General features: G+C 43.6%; 1 protein-coding gene across 7 annotated transcripts in view; it reads right to left on the reverse strand.

The window, feature by feature from the left end:
- LOC146492317 (histone deacetylase 4-like) overlaps window positions 1-18,877 on the reverse strand; it is a 92,247-nt gene that overhangs the window by 63,456 nt on the left and 9,914 nt on the right. For 5 of the 7 annotated variants that reach the window (XM_085151026.1, XM_085151029.1, XM_085151024.1 and 2 more), the window contains exon 2: window positions 17,712-18,064. In XM_085151026.1, coding sequence (XP_085007152.1) covers window positions 17,712-17,733 — 22 coding nt within the window. In that variant the 5' untranslated portion in view covers window positions 17,734-18,064. Of the gene's footprint in view, window positions 1-245; window positions 18,065-18,840; window positions 18,865-18,877 lie in introns of those variants that run through there. The other 2 variants (XM_085151028.1, XM_085151023.1) reach the window with 2 other exon arrangements.

Here is an 18,877-nt window from a genome sequence, read left to right on the forward strand (position 1 = left end):
GAAAAGGCTTTTGTAGCTGCCGAGCCCTGGGAAGACATGGCTATAAAAAGCAGAGCCACGGAGAAGGGTAGTGGAGGAGGAGGAGGAGGATGCATCAGGGGATGGAGGGGGTAAGAGGGGAGAGAGGTAGAGGGAAGCAGGGATGATGAGGCGATGGAAAGATGGAGGAAAAAGCAACGAAACGGCGAAACGAGAAAAAAAACACTGACATTGAAATAGTGCATGCATTGCAAGCGCACACAAACCTGCGACTACTGCTGCTGCATCCATCCTCTATATGTGTGTGTATTCATAGTAAACACGAGCACCTGAGCCATCTGCACATAAATACATGTACATCTAAAAATCCTGAGCACGATGCTCAAAAACATCTGAGGGGCACAAATATGCAATTATTCCTTTTGGACGCGAGATGAAAATCCATGTAAAATCCCTCCGGAGGCATCAAAAAGAGAAAAAGAGGAGAGGGAAACGGGCGAGCGCCTCGCTGTGCGTGATCTATTTCTGGAATTCTCTCTGGACCAGACGGGCACATACACACAGACGCACGCTCTTAATTAGCCTCGAAGCTGGAGGGATGCGTTTTGCGCTGATTATGTACGTGCATTCGTCTCGCGCCACCTTGCGCGAATTGATGCACCAGTACCCTCCACCTTCAACCACCCTGTCCCCCCAACAAGTGAGGGCTTGGGCGTGGGCTTGAGTCACATTTGGCCCTGTTGACACAGATCCACACACAGGTTTGAAAACAGGTGACATTCAAATTCAAACTCCTGCAGACTTTATGTAAAGAGCGAGGAAATATTACAAGGTGGTCAAAGCCTCCAAAAACAAACCCGTGCGCGGCGGTGAGAGCCGATATCCCCTGGCGTTCCTATTCAAATGAAACACACGCTGCTGCATTTTGCAATGGAAATGAGGTGCATCTGCCTGTGCATGACACCTGTGGCTTGGAGTAATTCTACGCCCTGCTTTTGCACAAATTGCTGGTGGGAGCTTTACATCTCCGACTTTTAAGTGTGGGGAAGGGGTGCGCGTGTCGTTGTCTGTGGTTAGTTAGACAAAGCGTATAAGCTTTCAGCCCCAAACCGCAGGGTTGATACCCGACACTCACGTGGGGAGGAGGGAGCATAGGTGTGCTGGAGCACTGAAGAGGGAGAGTGGGACACACAGCAGTCGGAGAGCAACGTAATGAAGCGATAACCCGCCAAAGTAGTGCCCTATACCTTGGCGACAGGATCCATCAATCTTAAATGTAGCCTAGTTACACAGCAGAGCCCCCCCCCCCCCCCCCCCCCAACACCTCAATGTAGCTCCTTCATATCTTCCTTTCTCCATCCTTCCATCTTTTCAGTTCCACTGGGTAAGAATCGGGAGACAGGGAGCCATAAATAGCTTCTTCTACCCTCAGGCAGAGAGTTAGTCGACTCAAGTTAGCGTAGCTACATCAAAAATATGTTGGGATAGGAAATATAAATGGGTGGGTGCAGAACTAACGAGCTTAGCAAAATGGTGAAGGGGCTCCGTCCGCCGCATCTCCCAGGAGAGACGAGAGGCAAACTTGACCCGGTCCTGGCAACGAGAGCATACTGTATGTTGACAGAGGCCTTTGTTATGCGGGACAAAAGAGAATGAGACGTTTGTCTGCGCCGCTGTGGCATTTACAAAGCGAGACAGTGACTGAGAAAGAGAGGAAGGATGCTCCGGCCCTCATTACATTCAGCGCACTTCCGTTCTGGCTGCTCTGTCCAGGGTGACTCCAGCGAGCAAGGTGAACCCGACAGGAACAATACGATTAATCAAACACGCCTCTCCTTGAAGAGGCTTTTTCCTCTGGGTCGCAGATTCGCTTCCCAAGGGCGCCGGCTGACGTCAGGGACCCCGATAAAAAGAGAATGAGTGACCCCTGCGTGAGCCTCGGCCAAGTTTGCGTCCTGCGGACGGTCAGAAAACAACCATCTGACCTTTTGTTTCAAGCTGGATGACTCGGAAAAACAAGGCGGTCGCACATCTTACATTTAACAGAAAAATCAGAATTGCTGCAGACGCGTGTCCAAAACGCTGTTTTGCTGTGTAACTGCCAGAGAGGGTTTACGTGTGACTTACTTACGTGTGAGATAATATGCAACTCCGCACATTTAAGATAACGCGCCTGGTTTAGAGAAAACCACCAAAGCCACACGGTGACGACCAACTGGTTTGCTTGCATCATAGCAAACAGCCTGGGCCAATTTGACTTCCACAGCAGTCAAAATCTCAAATACTTGAAGAAGTCAAGTTCAGTATGTGCAGGCCTGAATTCACTGTGCACCAAAAGCAAACAATGCCACAACATTCAATAGAGGGTTGCCACTGCACACAACTGTACAAGAACGCTCCCATGAATGGGCCCTTTCACACTCCGTTTCGACTGTGGCGCATAATAATGATATTTGCCACTTCCTTCGACTATGATCTCAAATATGAGAGTGCCAGATGTACGTTCATAACACAACCTGGTTGGAACCAAGACAGCTGCTGCTTGCTGTACTTACTGAAGTTTACGATGTTTGAATCTGCAGCCTTTTCAGCGTTTACCGAGCAGTAAAAGTATTCAGGGGTTCAGTAATGCACGTGCAACTTTCACATCTGTGAAGGCACCATTAATGCTGAATGATAGCGAAGTTTTGGGGTATTTTAAAACAGAAAGGCCTCATCACTTCAGCAACATGTTTTACAACAGCATGGCTCGATTCACCCCAACATACAAAATAAATCTACTGTGCAGTGAGGCAAAGCGACACAAACAGCTGCAATCGACTTAAAAATCAACTTCAGCGAAAAATCCAGTCAGCGCTGCTTTATGAAAATATGGAAGACAATTAGAGCATCTTAAAAAATGGGGTGTATATTCCCCCAAAATAAAAAGACATTTTAAATAGAAGTAAAACTTCGTATTTTTCTGTTTTTGAATTCTTCGTTTTTTCTCAGAAATTCAGAATTCTGACATTTTCAGAAAGAAGTCATAAGTCAGACTTTTTTTCTGACTTTTTCTGGGAATAACCTTTTCTCCGACATTATTCTCAGAATTCTGACTTTCTGGGGGAAAAAAACCCCCAAAGAATTCTGAGGTAAGAATTTTGACTTTTCTGTCAGAATTGTGAAAAACAAAACACACAAAAAAAATCTCAAGCACAGGCTTTTGTTCAGTGGCCCTAATCCTCTTCCGTACAAATCCCTATCAACTGGGATTCTCCTGATGCCAGTGATAAGCTTTTTTGATATCATGTGAGAGCAGCTGCATGGTTGTATGGAGCTGCATGGTTCAACTTTACATTTATGGAGACAAAAAAAACCCCAAAACAAAACAAAACGAGAAAGCTTGCAGAAAAGTGAGAGCTTATGAACATGTGTTAAAACTCTAACTTGATTCCAGCGTTCGTCGAGCGTGTGGTGACAACAAAAGCAGACATTAGCCCGAATTAACCCACAAAACCAGAAAAGTGCAAATTATTTCAACTGACAGCGATCTTGCGTCCATCTTTAATATTCTCTACTTAATGGGCAGCCATGATGGTTGCTAGGAGATTTGTGATGCAACCGTAAAGCTTTGCTCGCTGGGCCTTACAACAGCAAACACCCACAGCATCCGAGCTCGCAGTTGCTCCGCACCTACTATGCACGCACATCGACTCTTTAAGCGCTCGTGTGCTTCGAGTTCTGACAAAGATGATGCGTTGATCCTCTTGCGTAACCGTAGTATTTCCTTGATGCCCTGGCCAGACACTTGTGCTTCGTGTCAAGCACTGTGGAGCACCATGTCAAAAGGCACAAGGATTGGGCTCCCAGGCAGCAGTGTAAACCGTAATTGCCGCTGACAGCATGTTGGCAGAACACAGTGTATCCCGTTTCTCAGCTGGGACTAGACAAAAGACGCGGGGACAAAAGATGCGTCCCTTCATTAGCTCATGTTCGCTCTGCGCTGTCTTTGTCCTGCCACCAATTAAAACCGCAGCTTTTCTCATGTACTGAGACATCATCCTGCATAAATAGCATGTTTTAGGTGTTGTTTTTTGGAGGGAGGACAAGCACGGCTGCAGCAGCAGGATGCTGGTGAGGACACGGTGAACCTTTTGCATCCAGGCGAGTCAGACGCTGCACAAGAAACCCCCCTGGGTTTGTCCTGGGATGGGACTCATGTTCAGCCAAGTTGGTGGCGCATGGGAGGGCGGCGCGGACAAACCGTCTGGCTGGCAGCAGCCTCATCTGTGTTCACCGGGTTCAGCGAGGGAGAGAGAGAGAGGGTGCGGCATTTGTGGGAACACGCCGCTGAAGTGCATTTTGCAATCTGCCACAATTTTGTAATTGGGTTTCGGAGGGGCAGAAAACAACATGTCAGCACAAGTGGACGGCCAGGCAAACGTGACAATAAGGCTCGAAATTACCCTCGATGAAGCTCATGCACCTAGCACAATGACCGCCCGCACAAAAGAGCCAGCGGCCGTGTCACGCATGCACTCGCCCCGTGCTCCATTTTTAGCCGCACGGCAACAAAGCGCTCAATCACGACGAGGAGAATCTACACGGGAGACCAAAAATAATGATCGTTTGTTCGCCGTGCTTGCACGTGCACATCTCTGTGTGTGTGTGTGCTTCTAAAAATAGACTCAGGGATAAGCCGGGCCCTCTTTATTGCAGTGAAAGCTTTTAACCCTTTCACCTCTGGATTTGAGCAGAGGTTGCATGCATTTGGAGAAAGAGGCTGACAGAGGTCAGTGAAAGCAGAAGGTGAAATAGAGTTAGAAGAAAAAATGCATTTAATGCACGAAACACCTTTAAACTTTGGTCAGCTGCTGCAAGTGGCTTTCACTTTACTTGAAACTCCTGATATGAGCTTCCTGTATTTCAGTGCATCTCAGCAGCCAACTACAGGGAAACTACAGCGTTACTGTAGCAGCTCTGATGGACCAGTGAGGAAACACACGGTCATACTTATGTGTGCTTCACTTTCCTCAGTTTCTCTTGCAATAGGATGAAGGAAAAAAAGGTTTCTCATTCACTTTTTCCATTTACTAGTTGGGACAAGCCACCGATCTTCCAGTCCCAACCCCATTCCTTAAGTCTCTATGCTGCCGCTTCCCCAATAATAGTATCTGGTAGGTGTAATAAAAAGCAAATCTATAATACAGACGTATAGAGATCTGTGTGCATGCCTGTACTGTGGTGGCAAGGGTAAAGACTCCAAAAATGGTTCTCAGAGCAGCAACCTGTCAAAATAAAGGGAGGGGGGCTTTAATTTTTAAGTAAAAACAAAAGGTAATAAATCACCTTTCTGGCCCTGCCATGTGCGATAAGGCAAACTACTGTCAGCAGCAGTGTGACAGTGCGGGAGCCGGAGTTTTTATTAAAGCCTGCCTTAATAAACTTGCAAAATTAGTTTTTGGTCACGACAACAATTACCTAGAAAGTTTGAGGCTACGTGTCTGGGGATGTATTTTTTCAGCACTTTAGACCGAGAGGAGAAGCTGTGACAACACAATGCTGAGGATGCAAGTGTCTGATGGACCCCTGGGAAGGTGATGTCAGTGAAAACTGCATGGATACACACTCGTACTGTACAGCAAGTTACAGTGGTTTGGGTCTCTTGAGTCAGATTTACCACAACCAGCATGAGGGGGGAAAACCCTGCACCATGGGTAAACGCATGTGCGTGTCTGTCTATGCTTGACGTCAGCAGAGGTCCCACGGCATACCTGCGAAAATTCCCCACAGACCTGATAGTAAAGGTGATAGTAAACACACGACGAGGGTCTGGAGCAGAAACTAAGACAATCAAAGTGGTGCAATGTAAACGTTGTGAAGATCATGTTTAGGTGGAAACTAGCGAGCTAACTTCCTGCTAACTTCTAACTCTGTTTAATTTAATAAATTCTCTTTTCATGGATGTTAAACTTAATTGTTACACCTGGTAAAGCAGCAACGCTGATCATTTTATTAAAGATGAAAGAATTTAGACAGTTTTTAACTCTCGGTGATGCCGCAGTGTTCGTTTGACTTTGGGACCTGAAGCAAACGGAGTTTGGGACCCAGACAGTGTTGCAGACTCCTCAGTAAGGAAAATCACTATTGGCTGTCATGCAAATTAGGCGATGACGCCATTTAGACTTGCAGAATTGGTAATGCTAATGTAATTGTAACCTACGCTGTCGGAGAGAGAAATAACATCGTGGAAGAGACAAAGTGAGTAAAAAACTTTCTAAATGCATTTAGAATTTATTTAGAACTACAAATTAAATTTCTTTTAGCAATTATTGTTTTTGGCTTTTTTGGTTTATTTTGTTTTTTGTTCCAACCCTGCTCCTTTACCCGGGCTTGGTGTGATGCATCAGCCACACAGGGCTAAATTACTTTATTAGTTTACTTTGCAGTTTTCATTAATCATTTGGTTAAACCTAACACTGGTTTATGAGGAGCGCACATAGTAACATTGTGTGGTTTTTCTAAAATGTTTTGTTATATTAATTATGTTTCTCTTTCTTTGAGTTACCTGGTTTGGGCGGTGGCTGAGGACTCTGGGAACAAGATGCCTGCTCAGCAGGACCAACCATGGGCTTACCAGGAGCAGGGGCGTTTTAGGTTTAGTTAGGTTATTCTGTGCTTTGTTAATATTAGTGTGTTTTTGTTTTCCCCCCTATTGTGTGTAAATGGTTTGGGCAAATCATTATAAAAGCTACCCTCATGTGTCTTTGTAATTAGGTCAGTTTGTGAGTTAAGTTGTGTCTCACTTTGTTTTGTTTAAGTTTCTGGACATTACTTTTTGTAGAGTTATATTTAGTTGACCTCTTTTATGGGCCTGCTAAGTATGGTTTTGAATTTTGTTAATTTTGGACTTTGAGGGTTAAAATAAAGAAAACCCTTTTTGAAGACACTTTTTTGCCTGTGTCCTCTTTGCTTTGGCTGCTTGGTCCCTCACACTTGGACCGGCAAAAGTGACCCAAAACAGGCGCTCTGGTGGAGTTACTTTGTGTGTGTGTTTATAAGTAGTTTTAAACCTTACAGCATACGAGTAAAAGAAGAACTGACTGCGTTACAGTCAGTGCGAGAGCAGCGGCTTCGCTCATGCGCGATTCATTTGCAGTTTGGACGCACAGGTGTGAACATCTCCTGCCCTGATAGCAGCTGGGGGAGGACTATCCTCCGCCTGTGAGCGCTTTGGCGCGGGTGAGGTGCCCACAGCAGCACCGCTGCTTGTTGAGAGCGATACGCGCTTTCATGTCAAAAAGTCGTCATACATAAGTCTCCAATAACACCAGAAAAAGTCGCCAGATTTGTCGCTAGTCGCTTTTCAGAAAAAAGAAAAAAAAAAAATCACTAAGGGGGTCTGAAAACTCGCTAAATATAGCGACAAAGTCGCTAAGTTGGCCACACTGGTTTAGGACCCAGATTACTCCGCGAGGCTCCGGACTACGGCAGCCGTAATGCTCCGACAATGCATCTAGCAGTGTGCATTCATAGCTTACCAAAGTTGTACTAAAACATTTTTTGACATATTTCTGCACGCCGTGTGCTGCGTAAAATCGGTTCGAGGTCAGTAAGCACAACCAGAATTCATAGATAAGGCACACTGTCGATTTTAAGTTTGCCCTATAGTGTGTAACAAATGTTATACAGAATAAAAGATTATATTGCAAAATATATTGTTACCGCTCATGCTTCAAATTATACCATGATATGGATTTGAGGCCATATCGCACAGCCCTAGTTTCTAGCTACACAAGGCAATTTTATTTGAAGTCCCTGTGTTTGATGTTTATCCATTAGATTTGCCCTCATTAACCTGCTGCCTTTCACTTGTTACAGCACAACAAGGATGACTCACTTCTATATGGATTCGATACCCACTGCACTGCACAGCAAACATCTTCAGCCACCCCACATTAAAAAAACCTTTTTATGACTTTTGTCAAGAGAAAAAAAACCTAACATTTTAGCTAACGTCCTTAAGCTTTGCTACAATACAAACTCAACACTGTAACCATGTTAAAAAGTCCCAGTATTTCACTTGTCAGAGACCCTTCATTTCTTAATAGGGCTTTTATTATGAAATGTTTTCATGCATCTTTTACCCGTTTGTGCTGACCACCTCCTCGGCCACATTCACAGGAATTCTGTTAAACTTTGGCTCTGTGTTTATACTTGTAGATTAAAACGTCTTGATGCATTCTCAATCATCCAGGAAAATAAATCTCCAAAAGTTGATTCTGTTCACTACGTCCAGATTCTGTTCATCTGGACGTAGCGTTTTCTGGGAGAAACGTTTCGTCACTCATCCAAGTGACTTCTTCAGACTGAAGAAGTCACTTGGATGAGTGACGAAACGTTTCTCCCAGAAAACGCTACGTCCAGATGAACAGAATCAACTTTTGGAGATTTATACTTGTTGAGTTTGAAAAACATTTAATGGAAACCAAACTAACCCCCTATTTAACTCAACCTCAACAATGCTCCACAAAACCTAATACATCAGCTACGGAACAATATTTTATCAGAATTGGTCAAAATTTTAAACTGTCACTCTCTGAAATTCTGAAATCAAAGAAATCTTTAATTTGTAATTTTTAAACATGAGAGCAAGTAGTATGCTGATGAGCATACAACATCCTGTATGCTCATCATTAGTAATCACAGGAAACAACCCGTTTCCTGTGATTACTAATAATATAAATTTCTTGTCATCCAAAATCGTAGTAATTCAGTAAACACAGAAGCTCAGCAGAAACATGGCTGATATAAAGAGAGCTGGGCCTGAGGACTTACTTCCATCTCAGCTTCAGTAGAATTCACATGATTTGATGTGGTTATGCTACTCAGATATTAAAATGTTTTAAATTATACATGTATTAATCTTCTAAGTTCAAAAGTTCAAAAGAACAAGAGGGACGAAAGAAAATGAGATTATGAAGTTGTTTCTTCTTCCTAACCCTTGTTCCTCGTCTGGAAGGCAGAAGTCAGTACTGCATGTAAAAATGGCTTTATAAATCTAATATGAAGTCTGCAAGCTAAAACTAATGCAATGTAATACAGCCTAGCAATAAATCCTACTTTTGTGGAGGTTATAGTGTTCCCCTTTTCTCAAAAATGTTTTAGAGATGCTGAATCAACTTTATGATCATGACAAATGATGTCGTTTGTGGTGGTATGGAAATAAACTTTATTATGTAGAGAAACTATTGCATCTCTGTTGCCCAGTTGGCAAAACCTTACATCTTTCTCCATTTCTGACATAGTACTCCACCACTAAAAACAGTCTCTTGAAAACATGTGGCCATACAAGTCACCATATACTCTTGATTTAAGATACTGGTTCATGGTTCCATATGTTGAAAATATGTTTTCATTGGAGTTTGGTGCTTTTCATCCATCCATCCATCTTCTAACGCTTAGCTGTGCCTGGAAAGCCGTCTCAGAAGAGAAGCTCAGACCTTCCTCTCCACAGGCAGCTGAGAGCTATAATCTCTCCAGAGTGTCCTGGATCTGCCTTAGGGCGTCTTCCTGGGTGGACATGTTTAAAATACCTCTCCTAGGATGCCTCCAGAAGGCATTCGACTCAAATACCTCAACCACCTCGACTGACTCTTTTTGATGTGAGTCAGGCAGCCATAAAGTCTCAGCTATTAAAATTAGATCTTGGGACATGATGCATTTTATATGGTGTGAAATGTTGTGAGAATAGGACATTCTTATTTTAATTTCTCTAGCACCCCTGAAACTAGAGAGCCACCCAGCTTTACAACCCATTAAGAATATTTTTCACAGTATTAACACTGGATAACTTATCATTACTGAGATAAAAGAAACCTTCGCCAAACAAAGCTTCACCATCAATATCTTGGTCTTTTGAAACTGCCTGTGAAGAGGAAGGGGTGTATCTGCCTTCACTGGCTAATGCTCATTAGTAAAAGATAAAACCCAACCATCGCTACCTGTTATGATGGGCTGCTATTTATAAATATTTCGGTATCAAATAATTTTGATTTACTGGCCGATGTATGACAATTAAAAAACAAAGGGGAGACAGCACAAACATGCTTCATTCACTTAAGGAGAGTTGATGTCGCATAGTTTGTCCACCAGGGGGCACACTGCAACCTCTGTGTTGGTAACAAATACGTTTGGAAAAAAAACAAACAATCAGGAGCCGATATATCTGATAGTTAAAATCACCAAGTATCAGTGTCAAAATTCCTGCACCCATCATGAGTTACAATTAACAAACCTCCTTTCTGACGCTGCAAATGACCAAAATTTACTAAATGAACGTCGTCTTTATTTCAATATAACTTCAAGCTAGCGGCTAAAGTCGTAGAGTCATCAGGAAAGTGTTTGTGGGGATTACAGAAGCAAGAGAGCCGAGGGCTGTTTTCCCATAGAGCTCTACACAACCAGATGTCTTTCTGCAACCAGAGGAATCTCCCCCTGCTGGCGATTAAAGAGAATGCAGGTGGAAAGCACTTTTCTAAAACGATTGAGCGATTAGCAAACTAAACTAAATATTCTGTAGTTGGGTTCAAAACCTTTTTTTTCTCTTTCATAATATGACAATTTTCTGTTTAATAAGAAAGCTTCACTGTTAAGTTAGCTCACATATCTTACAAGCTTAGAACCAGGCAAATGTTAAGAGTTAATACTGTTTTACCTGTTCAGCTGATAATCCACCCACTAAATCAAAATAAAGGCAGCCTATTTTTCTGTTTATGAGTGACACAAATCATATTTTATTACTGGCAAAAGCTGTAAAGTAGCAAAAAAACTCCATCGTACTAGTGTGCGCTCAGAGATCCAGCACAGAGGCCAGCGCAGGTCTGGTGCTTTAGTGGATTAACTGGGTGCAACTCTGAATTGCTGCTAGGAATTCTCTGCTACTGCTCTCTTCATGCCTGGATGCCATAAACCGTCTCGTGTTGCTGTGTAGGGCACTTTGATAGTCGACTAGTCACCGATTATTTTTGCAATTACTCGACTAATCAGATCATCATCCATTGGACGTAAAAGTACAGCTTATTGCACCAGCAGCATCTGCTCTTATTTTACTATCATTAGCTTACAGCTTTAAGTGTTTAAGGTATGTGCTAACTAAAAATAAATACAAGATGATAGTTTATTAAATTTTAATGATATTTGCAGATTGTTTCGGTGAAGTTTAATAAACTCCTTGCTATCTAAAATATAACAGGACACCAGAGTATATTGAGCATCTCACACTTCTGATAATCAGCTGTCTGCTTGACGTTTATTCAGCTGTGTAAAAACTATAACTTTAATCTCAGCCAAACAGATTTACTCAGGAACAAATAAAATACTGAAAAAAGCCAAACAATAACATTTTTAAGTTATCTAAGTGACTTATATATGTTTAACCTGAGTAGCGAAAGACTGCGGTGGGTTTGAAAATGATTTGCCGGGAGTCCGGTGTTCTCACGGGTCTAGTTAGCCTAGCCCCCGGCTAGCTATCGAGCTAGTGGGTAACAGACGTCTCCGAAAACGTCGGAGCGCTTTTGAAAATATGTGGTGTCTTGATAAACTGAGCAGATATTTGAGGTTTACACAGCTACATTCTCGCCTGAAAATATGTTTAACGGTTATTTTGTGACCCAGAAAGAATAATAAGAGTAATATTAAAACTAACTAGCTGCCGCCATTGTTGGAAACTGAGCTGGGCCGCGCTATAAATTCTGGGATAGGTTGGGCCACGAAGTATACACCCGACCCATCCTTCAAATCTGGGGAAATGAAGGGCGCATTTGTCGGAGTCTTAGAATTTGGACCGTCTTCGTCGTGTCGCTGTAACGTAATCGGCCTACAAATGCGGGCACAGGAGGATGCGGTCCCTGAATTTGGACACAGCTACGATACCGGACGCTGCTGCTTCTTCTTCGGGGTTTAACGGCAGCTGGCATCCTTGTACATGCAGTGCTGCCATCTTCTGTTTCAGTCCGTTATTACACTCTTAAATCCTACTACTTATTCCTGCGTCTTTTGTGATCTTACAAAGCTTCAAACGACGCGTCGACTTTTAAATCAGTCGTCGACGATTTTGATAGTCGACGTAATCGTGACTAGTCGACTAATCGTGGCAGCCCTACTGCTGTGACATCCCTGACGGTTACAGAAAGATGCTTTACTACAATCAAAATCTGCAAAAAGATCCAATGATGGAACCACATCTATTGACTTGAAGCCTTTCTATCAAAAACATGATGATGTGGTAACGATGTCAGAAGGAGGAACAGGTTTACCCCAAAGATGATGAAGATCTGGTGCACAGTTGCATTAATTCTAGAGTTTATCACAAGTGGAACCAGAAATCCAGAGAGTCGGTGTTCTAGCATTATCTACAGTAACTTGCAGACCACTTCCTGGAAGGTAACAGCAGTAGCTCCATTAAAGCTACAGACACTTTTACAGAGTGGAGCAGAGCTCAAACCAGGAGTCCATCTAACCACCCATCCATTTTCTTAAGTGCTCGTCCAAGTCAGGGAGCCTATCCCAGCTGTTATAGGGCCAAAAGGTCAGGTACACTCTGGACAAGTCGCCGGTCTATTGCACAGCCAAACCTGATGTTTATAAGCATCGTATAAACAGTGAAAAATATTCTGGGGGAACACAAGAGAGCTTTTAACTTGGAAACTGTTTTAAAAGTGTACTTTTAACCTAGTAAGCAATATTTGTATGTACCAAAAAGCAAAGGACAGGAATGACTGTACCCTGACCATAAATCCTTCTTTAATGCAACCGCAGCACGACTAGCTTGTCTAAGACATAAATCAGCGGATGTGTGAGACTCGAGAGAATTATCTAATCTTGGGTACCAGCCCATGCAAAGCAATCTCCCGACCCTCCTCATTAGTGTTTATTTTAAAATTATGTTATTTTCCTCACCGATTTGTGGCGTTTCCAAGCTGCGTAAACCTAACGGGCGCCTGTAACCTAGATACCGCTGAGCCTTCGAGGAAAAGAGCACTGTGTCAAGTTCACCGGTTCAGAGCCATAAAAGGCGCTCACGCCCACACAGACCCTGCAAAATAAAGCAGTAAAAAATCTAATCTGAACACACTTTATGTCCCACTGTCAACGTGCTTTTGATAGCGTTCGCAGAACGTGTTAATTATTAATCCCCCCCCCCAATGCAACAATGTAAAGTTCAAACCTCTCATTCACAAAATAACACCTGCCACTTACTTAGTAACCATTTGGTGGCCTGAGTGCATGCTTGTGTGTGAGTGTGTGTGAGTGTGTGTGATTCATTTGCAGGCCAAGTGGTAAACAATACAGGCTTTCCTGGAAAGCCGGCGCGATTCTGACTAAGATGAAAACAAATCATTGCCAACGAGCGGCATCACCTTCCCTCTTCAGCACCTGAGGAGGCCAGCTGCTCTTTTTTTAACATCCTCCTTTTCCACTCACAGCTCATCCAGCTCGCATCAGTTCCACAATAAAGCGTCTGTCTTGCTCTCTGCACGCTCCCAACCAACCGGCTTCGACCTCTGTTGGTAACATCAAGCGGATTTAAAGTCTGGTTTGGCTCAGCTGGTTTTAATCTTTCAAATACTTTGAATAAAGGATGGATTTTTAAAGGATGTAGTCATTCTATGTTTATATGCAAATGGTTTATGGATCGCAGGAAAACGCATGTGTCTTCTTCTTTGTTTGTTTTTCACCTTTATTGGACAGTAACAGTGGAGAGACAGGAATCACCCAAACCGCTTTTTTCCTTTTCATCCATTTCTGTCTTACTTAATTATTAATACGTTTTGGTTTTGTCCTTTTTTCGGACTTGTGTAGTTTATTGGGCCCTGCTTCCTTTTATTTTTATAGGCGGAAGCCTAGAAACTGATAAGGGTGCTCGCCGAGCGACCGCAACCACGAAGGATCCCTCAGTCATCGCGGAGAAAAGCTCAACACGCCGAGGACCTGAGCTGATGTTTCTGAATCAGCGTGGGCGCTGCAGGACTCTATACTCTGAGCTCTTATTAATCCCGTGCGTGACATTTAGAGGGACAACCGCCCTGTTTAACACCACACACCGAGCACGTTAGCTCGCCGCTACGCACGAGTGTAAAACAAATATCGCAGGCTAATGTGTTAAAGCTCCTGGAACACACAGCAATCATTACTGTGCAAACACTCCAGCCTGTTTGCTGATATTCACACAAAAAAAAAAAAAAAAAAAAAAAAAAATCAGGGCTGACCCCCTTTTTTTTGTTGTTGTTGGAAATCAAACCTGAGAATGTGTTTTATATTTCATTTTTCTGGGAAGAGATTTGTGATAAATGATATTTAATCTAACCTATCCAGACAATGTAGCTGCTTTAATAAAGAAAATGAGTCCTGAAGGGGAAAAATAAATAATAGTGCCTGCTAGTAAGCTCATTTACAGATTAGAAAAAATGGCATACAAGCAGACACACACACACACACACACACACACACTCAGAGCTTGATTGGAAATAAGTGCAGAGCAGAAAGTTGGCAGCTTTGGATCACACTGCACAACAAAGCCGTGGATCTGAAAGTCTCATTGTTCACCTCGAGAACACAGGCGCTGTTGTTTTAATTGTGACTCTAAATGAAAGTAATTCACCTTAACGGTGAGAGCAGCAGAGTCTTAAAGGCACCTCTGCTGCATCTGCTTCTCAAAAAAAAGAGCAGTTATTAGCAGAGATCTCCGGAGAAATTCCCCGCTCTGTAAATACTGCTGTCACACAAAAAAAGAAACAGAAGGCTGACAAGTGCCGCGAGGTCAGCGCGCATTCCTTTAAAATGCCTCCTGGCTTGCCTCTCTCCATCTCTCTCCGTCTCCCTCTTTGCGCCGGCATCCAACAAGTGCGTCTTGAAGCTGTCATTCAAACGAGACAAGCAACACCTCAAATTTGACGCCCACACTTGGCAGCGCTCTCGAGGGCCGGGATCGCCTCCTCTTGAAGGCTTCCCCGCCAGCAAACAAGACAGCGGGAAGCAGCCGCTCAACAGGTACGAGTCGTAATCTCCGGGCCTCGCACGAAGAATCGCGGCTATTTCTGTGTCGGCGAGAGGTGAGCTAACAGGGGGCATCCCTGTGCACGCTGGAGGGGGGGTGAAGCACGCTGAGGATGCGAGAGGGAGCGCAGGGAAACTAAAAAGGGTTCGTTTCATATTGTGACAGGAGCTGGTTAGTTTATCTTCTTCTATCAGCCCAGAACAGAGTGAAGCTTCCTGCCCTGGCTCCTGCTCACAGCTGGGCATTGATTCAACATCACTGTTTGCTTCGTTCTAACAGTCACTGCCATCAAATAATGAGTGCTGTGTTCTTTCAGAGATTTTTGGAGGAAAAACAATAAATAAATAAATAAATAAAGAGCAGCTATCGATCGTAAAAACCCCGTGAGCCTGCGTTACTGTTTCAGTTCCTTTACCGAAGCTGATTTTTCTCATGGAGTTCAGCTTCTCTCTGCTAAGCAGACGGCGTCTAATGAAAGAATCTACACTCAAGAGCAAAAGGTGAGGATCGGCGTCTTGCAAGTCTCCAAAGTGCGATGTTAAATCAGCCTTTAAGGCATCTGTAAACGTAACGATATGAACCGCTGCGTTTAACTCCATTAACGTCCATTCACAGCCTTAACTTAAAGCTACCATAACTCGATTTGAAATTCTTACTTACCACTTTTAAAGCGTTGAAAGACCTTCCCCCGAATTATATCAACCACTTATTAACCCCTCAGGCGCCTGCGCGCTCACTGATGTTGTGCAAAAGCCTCGAGCCACCTCTGGTTTCTTTGTGCTTCGCTAGCAAACTGAGAAATAGGTGCAGTGATTTGTTGAAACACACAAATATGCATGAAAATGCAGTTTCTAATAGAAAAAGAGAGTTGGCTCTACTCTCAGCTTTCTTGCCTATATTTTCTCTATATTTGTGTTTTTCATGGATTCAACCAACGGAAGCAAATGTTTTTGTTACAGGCTGCGTTCAGCTGTGAGTCACTGCTCAGTCATCCTCAAACAAAATACAGAAACTTATTTAAAAAACAAATAAAAACATCTTTAAAGGCTCACAAGCAAACGTGCAGTTAATGTAGTTACTGAATATTATTTGACACTTGTTATCTTCCGTTTGACACTCCCACTGTCATCATGTAACGTGTCACCTCGCATAAATTACCAGTTATTAATGTCAAAATCGTTGCTCGGGATTAGCAGTTTATTAGCTTTGTCAGCTCGGCGGATGATAATGAGTTAATGTGTGTGTGTGTGTCATGCTAACATATCTTTGTGGGGACCAAAAAAAATTGGGAAGTTACTAAACTGATGGGGACCAAATGCTCATCCTGAGTTTGCATTTTTGAGACTCATGTGGGCTACAATTAGGTTGTGGTCAGGTTTAGGGCCGGGCATCCATTTTTGATTGTTAGGGTCGAGGTAAGCGGCTCTAGGGAAACCATTATGTCAATTAGATGTCCCCACTAAGATAGTAAAATATGACTGTATGTGTGTGTGTGTGTGTGTGTGTGTGTGTGTGTGTGTGCGCAAATATTGCACAGCTCTAATCCAAGTTTATAAAGGAAACGCTTAGGGAAAAGGAAAGTGTGCGACCTCTCTGGCTGATCTATAGTCATCTTAAACAGGCCAAATATCCACTCTACCCTCTGTGATGTGCATCACATGTGGCGATGCTGCAGGACGGAGGACGCCGGCTGAGACTACGGCTCGCTCCGATCCCTCGGGGCCCGGCGGTTGCCCCAGCTGTGGTATTTATACTGCACACACTCCCAGGTGTATAAAGTAAACACAGCCGACGCTGTCAGGTACCGCGGCGGCCAGTGGCAGGAAGCTAACCTTGTTCATCCACCAGCTGGTCGCTAAATAATGTATCAGCTCGCGGAAGTGCAAGTGAAGGCTTCCAAACGGAGCAGCGATCAGTCATCAACAAGGAAAGAGGGAGAGTCTTTACTAAGCCGACGCCGTGGACGTTTTTCTCTCGCCCCTCCGGAGCTCATTCATATTGAATCGAGCCCATTAACAGTTATAAGACCAGATTAAAATGCTTTATTGGATTTGAAGCGAGCCACGATCCGCCTCTGTTCACAATCAAAGCGTTCGCACACGCCAATACGGCAGATGTAGCAGCAGACAGATTTCCCTTAATGTGACGGCGCCGAAGGGGATACTTTCTCATTAATCTGCACATGACAGGTCGTTTTTTAGGTCTCTAAAAATGGTTTTAAACAGCATCCGAGACACACCTACAATTCAGCCAGGCCCACTATGATCAAAAAGGATCGCTGCTTCCACCTGCAGAGGGTTTCTATTTGGTGGTGTGGAGGCGAGGCAGGCATCAGTCACATCAGATATGACAATAAGGTACAAAAGGAGGAGCTGGGTTGGGTTGCAAAGCGGCTTACAGGTGCAGTCTCTGTACTTCTGTATTTCTGAAACAACATTCACAGACTTTTAAAGCTTTTCTCTGATTTAATTCCTGTTCTGCTGCAAATACGTCTTGACTACAAGGCAGACTGATACATTAAACTCCTGGATAGTGAAGCAGCATCTGCATGAAGCTGTAGACTGTGGTATTTGTTTAACACTAGGGCAACATCAGCCGGACGCATGTGCCTGGCCGTTTACTCCTGTGAGAGTTAGAAGACTGAGCAGGCCCACTCGGTGCATAACAGGTAAAAAGTGGTAGACAAACATCTTACCTTGGTGGCTGTGTGAAGTCATTGCTGCCAGGTCGGTCAGGTAGACGTCCACGCAGTACGGCGAGTGCGCACCCAGCTCGTCGCGTGAGCGTGTGTGTGGACTGAAGGACAGATGTACGTCTGTGTGTGTTTGAGTTGAAGTACGGATGTGGTTTACAGGATGGTGATCAGGAGCCTGCCAGAGCCAGAGCTGGGAGGAGGACAGTGTGGGTTTGAATGCGTGTTCAGGCTGATCCAACACTCGGGACGGTCAAACGGGAAACAGGAAGCAGATGTCCGGCAGCAGCCAATCTCCATTAGCTTATTGATCCGGCAACTCCAATCAGAGTGGCAACTCGCTGTTTAGCACCAACCTGTGGGAGAGGACGAAAAGGACAATGTTTTATTTAAACGCTTCACATAAGAGCAAAGGAGAGACACCAGCTGGCCTGTCACAGGTCGGTGTGTGTGCTGCTCAATAAGAAGAAACAGGAAACCTTCTTTGCAGGAGACACTACAGCAGAAAGATGCTCGTCACATGGTTTGCACTCCCAGGACTGTGCAGCCACGCAGCATAACAACTGAGCACACGCAACTGCAGCTCTGATGTACTGTAGCTACATGTACACGGTATATTTATACAGCATATGAACCGAGGATGTCAAAGTGGGCGGGACCAGTGAAGCTCTCCTTTCTGTCGCTTTAAAGTTTAACTAAACATTTAACCCCTGAGACATTTCATTCAAAGAAAACGAGCTGATTTCAACGGCACGTTTTATGTTTTTTTACATCATAAAGTAATTCTGCTTTAAAAAAAGAAAGAAATCTGCCAGCACGACTCTTCACGGCCAAATTGTAAGAAATTAATGTGTAAAATGACAGAAAAGGTTCTGTTAGCTCAACGCCAAGACTTTCAAGAAATTATAAGACAAAAGGTTTTTGCTAACACACAGAAAATCTCCTGGTTTTCTTTTTCATTTGTGTTTTTTTTTACTGTGAATCTTTTTAAAAAATCATAAGTTTCTAAATTAGCAAAAAAACCAAAAACATTTCTGTCATTTCACTGTTTATCTATTACTTCTGTACTTTAGCGGAGCATGAATGTGTCGTGAAACGCTGTGTGGCTGGCAGGCAGGAGACAAGGACTCACAGACTCAGGGGATGAACTCAAAATCACAACTTTATTT

This window comes from Neolamprologus multifasciatus, chromosome 23 (assembly GCF_963576455.1).
Source record: "Neolamprologus multifasciatus chromosome 23, fNeoMul1.2, whole genome shotgun sequence".
NCBI lineage: Eukaryota > Metazoa > Chordata > Actinopteri > Cichliformes > Cichlidae > Neolamprologus > Neolamprologus multifasciatus.